We start from the raw sequence: 6,788 nt of genomic DNA, 5'->3' as shown, positions 1-6,788 counted from the left end.
GTTTCTAAGCTCGATCCTATTCACGGAACAGCGTTCACAGACCGTAGCTTGTCCTCGTTATGGCTCCGGTTCCGGAAATAAAAAAAGAACCTCGCAAGCGCCTCGTCAACATGCACGGAAAAGTCGGTCGCAATGAGAGCCATATCGAAAAAGCAACCGTTGATGATGTGCTACAGTTCTTGTCTCGCATGAGCATTGCACTTGAGTCAATTAGCACGGATAATCAATGCTTTGAGGGGCGGGATGTGGAACGGTAGGTAAATATTGAGTCCGATGAAGGTGTAGTAGAGGCGTCTACTAATGATGCCATGGACGTTTTTGAGACGGTTCAGGGTGTGACGAACTCAGCTACAACGCAATCAAGTGATGAAGATGGGAGCGCAGAGGACGCGAGAGAGAGAAGGACTGTACCCTCTGTCGTTGAGATCGCGGAATTGTTTGGAGAGCTGGAAGTTTTGGCGACTGAATGCCAAGCAGACGCTCTATCGTATCTGAGGTATGCGAAGCGCGCGTTTCTCACCGCAAAACACGACAGAGAACCAACGCGGAGCCGGCAGACGTTAATTACCGAGTGCATGAAAATTGATGTGACGACATCACCTACTAATGCCATCTCCCAATAGTGTATGTTTGTGGGGCCTCGCACGGGGCGGCACTAATCGCTAGGGTCCCCTGTAGGGCCTTCTCACCAGGCACCACGGCATGACAGCACGGCATGATCTGCGGTGAGTGGTATTTGCAGTAAAGACAGCGGTTGCGAAAAATAGCTTTTTGTTGGAATCGCGTGATGGATTGCCAGGCATGGCGGAGGGTGGTTTGCGGATTGGGTAACACGGAGGGGCTGGTGAGACAGGGACGCAGATTTGGATACAGGGCACTCCCAGGTAGGAAGTACTACGGTGTAGCAAGGTGACAGGGAGGGGGAAGGTGAGGGGAGGAAGTGGAGACCTTTGTAGAAACAGGGGGCATTGGACAAGGGTAGACGGTGTGCGACAGACACAAGAAGGGATCTATCCCTGGTTGATTTCAGCGGAGATGGGAAGGGAGAAAAGGCCTTGTTGTCGGTGGCTATCAAAAAGACACGTTGTCGAGGCCGTATGGAGGCAGGCATGCACGAGGTGGCGTCTGGATATCTCGGGGTTGGGACATGGCATGCAAGTGCGTCCTTTGGCAGCAGTGTGGTATTAGGGATGTACTACCTCCGGCAACAGTACCTCGATGCTTTGAATGTGTGCACCGCGGGGTGCAGAGCGTGCGTAGGGGCTTGCCACATTTGTGGAAATGAAAGGCGATGCGCGACGTCATACTGTTGTATTCGGGTACGCATACGCGTCATCCTTTTTTAGAGATGTGAAAGAAATGAATGAGTTTGGCGACAAAGGTGAATGTCCCAGACAGGGCCCATGAAGAGGTGTTGCACATATGTGAGTAGAACAACTGAAGAAGTTTGGTCTCACGGACCCGGATGTGAGAGGAATATCCCTAGTACTCTGTTCTTATGTTCATTAAAGTGAACAAAACTATTTACACCCATGTAGTTTGGCCAATGTCTGGCCATATCACCTCAAGCAAAATCTCCTTACTGTAGTCATTATATCCTTTGCATGCGAAGACTCGCAAATTCTCAGAGATCAAAAGAAGCACACCAAATGATGACTACAAGTTTGCACATTTTGCTCTTCTCTTGACCCGACAAAAAGTCTTATGTTCACAAAATTGATCATAAAAATATAAAATGTGCATCTCATAGACAGTATTTATTTACAGTAAGCAGCTCTACGATGTACGTCTGCGAATGGTGGTAAACGGGGGGGCATGCTTTGTTGGACAGACACATAAAGGCTTGGACATTGTGGTGATTTCTTCATATGACTCCCAGTCATTCCTCCCTCATGTCGTTGGCCAGCTGCACCTCCCTTTTGTCGAGTGGTTATCCCGGACATCAGAACTGTATTGTTTCGGATTCAGGGCCGTTCCTAACGAAGAGTTCGCCGTGCCAGCACCTGAGCACCCTGAAACTTGGCATGAATATATTGGTTGAAAAAATTATTGGAAATGCTTTTACTCCCGTTCAACCAATCCATTCATGCCAAATGTCAGGGTGTTTGCGTGCTAGCACACCGAACTCTTCGTTAGGAACGGCCCTCACCCATTAATAATATGGACGAATCTCAAAGAGATTCGTCCATATTATTGCACTTCGGGAGTACTGCACTTTTTGTGCCTACGACACGGGTGTGCACTAATGAGCGATACCCACTCGTACAGTCTTGCTTGCCATGCAAAAGTTTATGACAGAGGTTTTTTTTGTTTTCACTGCCACTTGATGTCAAGTGTCAACATCTCATCACCACGGTAGTCAACAGAGCAACAACCATAGTGCGCAGTGCACATCATCATCACAGTGATGTCATCAAGTCGGGCACACTGTGCACGACTTGATGGCATCGAGGCATCGATTTGTTCCATCTACAGTATCTGCCCTATTGAGCTGCAATGAACCCTCGCATCACTTGGACAGCTGTCCTGCTCCTGAACTCACTCATACGAAAAAGTGAAGCCCCCATGCTCTCCTATATCCACGCATGCAAGGGTTGTTCAGAACCTTCCGGAACGCTCTCGACATGTATTTAACCCGCATGCTTCCATTCCACGCCCACCCCCCTCCCTCCGGAAGTTCTGAGGAGAAAATAATGCGGAGCCCTTCGGTGTCAAGGTCTGGCATGCTGACAGCCCATCCCGCTGTGTGAATACAATGAACTGCGTCACTTCGCAGCCTTCCAGCGCGAGAAGGAGGCTTTCTATTTCTATTCTCCCGTAAGCGGTGTCCTGTCTTGCTTGCTGTCTTGTGCTCCTCGCCGCATTTATTATCGAGAATTCTTTCTTTGTCTCTGGTTTTCGGGGTTCTCTACATCTCATCTAATCCTCCGTCAAACTTCATCTTTCCCTAATCCGTGAAGGTGCAACAAAAACGCGATCTACTAGCGACATGTAGGATTCATGACGTGGCTGCCAAATAGAAGTCAAACGCCCATGCCCATCTCTGGCATACCTTTTTTGCTACTCCGCGATCATGGGCATGAACTGAAAGGCCACTAGTGCAACAAGAGTTCAAGCTTCTGAAGTTCTCCTTTCCCAAACAATTACTCCCGTCTCAAAGGCATGAAACGCGCCATATTCGGGGAGGGCATGGTCTTTTTGATCCAAAGCCCATCCATGGACCAAATCGCGGACACATTCATGAGTATAAAGAGAGTGCCCAACCCAGGGCGAAGCACCTCCTCTCATCCACACAATCTCATCAGTTTTCACCTCGGTACTACGCTCGTCACACACCAACCATGATCGCCTCATTCATCTTCGTCCTTCTCCTGTCCGTCATCGCCTTCACAGCGGACGCCCGATGCGGCACCACCTGCCTGTTCCGCCTCTGCCGCACCGACGGCTCCTTTCGTTTCAATCCGACGGGTACGGCCGTCCTTCTCCGCGGGGCTGGCTACACGCGCTCAGCATCCGTCTGCCGCGACTTCCCGGACGGCCGGACGCTCGGCAACATCCGCAAAACTGGCGTTGCCGTCATTGAAGCGGTCAGGAGCAAAACTAGCTTTGACGGCTATGGAACGGTCAAGCGAGACACCCTCATCAACAGGTACAGGCCCAACGGACTGAGCCACCCGTTCCCGAGAAACTACTTCCGTCTTTCCCCTCATTTGTTCCAGCGCGAACTGAGGGGCATCTCCCGCCGTGGCCCCGTGGGTAATCAGGATGACTTCCTCGGCGGCCTCTGCATCCGTCTTCCGATCCTGAACTACGACATCCAGAACACCGATGGGTCCGTGTTCCGCACGATCTCGACGTCCGACGACAGGGACTGCGTCTCATTCTCGCCGATTGTGCGGCCGATCGTGGTGGACGTGGCGTGGGATTCGTCCGATGACTTCAACCTTTCCGTTGACGGGCCGCCGGGCTCCCAGGGAATACGTAACCGTGACAACTTGATGTACCACTGCGGCAAGTTGCCGGCCGGTAAGGAAGCTGTGTGGTTCAAGAACATGGTTCCAGGAAAGTACACTGTCAAGCTGTTCCATTTCAACAACTGCTTCAATAAGCGCACGAGGTGGGAGGTCAACGTTGTGATCAACGGAGTCAGGATTGAACGTAAGTTGGGCCGGTCGAACGTGGACGGCAGGCAGGTTCTTGAGCTCGAGTTCACTGTCTAAGAAGAGTGAGTAAAGGTATCGAGTACCGTTTCCCTTACATCGTGATGGTCGTGAAATAGTGTCTGCAACCTGTAGTGAACGATGAGTAGAGATGGGCGGAGTTGCTCCCGTACTTGGGATTTAAATAAACGACACCTTTCGTCTCTGTTTGAAAACGATATTGGCACATCGTTCCTTGGTTGTGTGTAGTTTGAAAAATACCAAACGCCGGTGTAACCACGCCAACGCCTGCACGGCGTGGTTCATCGAGTCAGGAGCCAAAATGGTCTTCCACGCATGCCCAGCCAATTTGCCACTGTGTACCCATGCTGATACTCGCGGCAAATGGTTTATCGATCCAGCAGCCAACTCTCCCTCCACGCATGTTCCGATAATTTGTCCTAGTGTCTTTCCTTTCGGAAGGCTAAGCAAAGTACAGTAGTCATGGACATGCATATACATTGATCCGCCAATAATCCATGAGGGGGTCTCCGCTACCGAAGCATCACCTCTTCTTTCGAAGCCAGCCCTTTTTCTCTTTCGCCCTGCACACCACCGGGTGTGGTGGCAGCACAGGCGGTCATGGACGGGCCGGACACTCGCACTGGGCCGTGCAGCACCTTTGAGACACTCCGCGATTCCTGCGTGACTTGTGCAGAGATCACAAGCCAACTACGTTCATGAACGTCTACACGTCAAGATTCTCTTGTGGCGGAGCAGAGTCGGTCGGGAATACCTCTCAGGCAGAGAAGCATCCCGACCTACCCTTGGTACTGTCTGTTGGGAATTGTCCCGGTCTCTATGTTGGAAGCTACACGCGTAATAAGGGCGCGATGATATGAAGGCAGCGGGACGAGTAAATTTATATGTATATTATATATTCACTGTTCACAGTGAATATATATAGGGACACCCCTTTTACATTCACATGAATGTAAAAGGAGTGTCCCCGGCCCAGGAGACTAGTGAGGAAGTGATGACCACGGTATCTGTAACTACCCTTGTAGTAGTGGTCTATATTTTCGAATATGTGTATAATACCCAACTGCTAGACTTGCTCTATGGATGGTGAACATTAAATTCTATTTATTTTTCCTGTTCTTATTGAGTATTTCCTGAAAAATATCACACCCTTGTACCAAATTCAATTGAGGCCGCCTTGTTGCATCGCACGGCTGCATCTCGAGATCATCTTCAACGCCGCCTTGTTGCATCGCATGGCTGCATCTCGACTGTTGCCGTATTTGGCTACATTCAAATGGACGCAGATAATTTCACTATGACTCAGGGTGACTCAGTTTGACTCAGTTTGTCTCAACCAAGACTCTCGCCTTGGTTAGAATGAGAAAACACCGTAGAGGATACGACAGTATATAATAGAAGCTATCGATCACTCAATCTAAAGGTACACAACAATTATCATTTACTGTAATAGGTTATGGGCCAAGAACGCTAACCGTGAAGCGCACTTCAAAGCTTGTTCTGTCTTTTCTGTTGCTGAGTACAGTTCCTGTTCCAATTTCTCAAGTGATACCTTTACCAACCAGACACCTCACTCAAAATAAGTGAGGAAGGAAATCTCGATGTCAAGAAATTCCGCATTGATAAGCTGAATGCGCACAACTACTTCATGTGGTCTAACGATATGGGGATATTACTACGTGGAAAAGGGCTATGGGAATTTGTTGCCGGAACTGCTGTGCAACAAGAAGAAGCAGAAGCAAAACAAGCCTTTCAAAGGAAGAGGGATATTGCCCTCGCCAACATTCTCATGGCGATTACGCCATGCTGTAAATCCACAGTGATAACAATGAGGGATCCACATCAAGATTGGACGAAGGTCAGTGAAATGTTTCAGGCTGTATCCGAAGCAACAGTTGACTCAAAGCTCTCAAAGATTCAGAACATCAAAAAGAAGCCATCTGAATCAGTCATGGCATACGCAAACAGAATTGAAGGGCTCGTTAATGTTAGAATCGTTACTCGAGTTGTGAAAAGGTTGTTATCTTTTAGATTCAAGTTCAAGCTGCAACATATTATACCACCTTATGTACTACTTACAACCATGGTCGAAAAGGTAGTCCATCATCCCTGGGATTGATGAACTCCATGAAATGTCACTATCTAAACTTGACATGCAATGTGGCCACGCAACGTAGCCAGTCACATACAGGAGAGTTGATTTCAACACGAAATCAACCTGTGCATGAAATCAATTCATGTGCACAACCTCATGCCATGAAATCTTGGGTCACTGTAATGGTTATTCCGGGATTAGATGTGGTGGATGTAGCTGAATTACTCAACACTCCTCCTCAGCACCACTGCCACCAGCACCCAGATCGATCCCGATTAAACCAGCCAACTTGTGATGGGATTGTCCGCCCAAACCTTTCCTTAGAATGTCAGCCAAGTTATCCACGGACGGCACATATTCCAGCACAATGTCCCCTTGCTCGACTTTTTCCCTGATAAAGTGATAGTAGATGGAGATTTGTTTAGAGTCCTCGGTCAATCGAGCCTCTCGCGCCATTTGTAATGCAGTCTGGTTGTCCCCGTTTAGACAAACCACTCCACTAGCAACCAGGC

The 6,788-nt window shown here is 49.0% G+C and overlaps 2 protein-coding genes across 2 annotated transcripts; one reads left to right on the top strand and one right to left on the bottom strand.

Moving 5' to 3' along the window:
* The first annotated feature begins 3,341 nt into the window (after positions 1-3,341).
* CHC_T00009181001 (Gal-2,6-Sulfurylases II) lies at positions 3,342-4,220 on the top strand. The gene has a single exon (XM_005712195.1). It carries the CDS (start codon positions 3,342-3,344, stop codon positions 4,218-4,220), a length of 879 nt encoding a protein of 292 aa, XP_005712252.1.
* Positions 4,221-4,254: 34 nt separating this feature from the next.
* Positions 4,255-4,389, bottom strand: CHC_T00007893001 (hypothetical protein). Its single transcript, XM_005712194.1, has one exon. The coding sequence runs from the start codon at positions 4,387-4,389 to the stop codon at positions 4,255-4,257; it is 135 nt and encodes a 44-aa protein (XP_005712251.1).
* Positions 4,390-6,788: the final 2,399 nt, after the last annotated feature.

This window comes from Chondrus crispus, genomic scaffold (assembly GCF_000350225.1).
Source record: "Chondrus crispus Stackhouse genomic scaffold, scaffold_9, whole genome shotgun sequence".
Lineage (NCBI taxonomy): Eukaryota > Rhodophyta > Florideophyceae > Gigartinales > Gigartinaceae > Chondrus > Chondrus crispus.
Note: the sequence above shows the minus strand (reverse complement) of the source record. Positions and strands in the feature narration are given on the sequence as shown.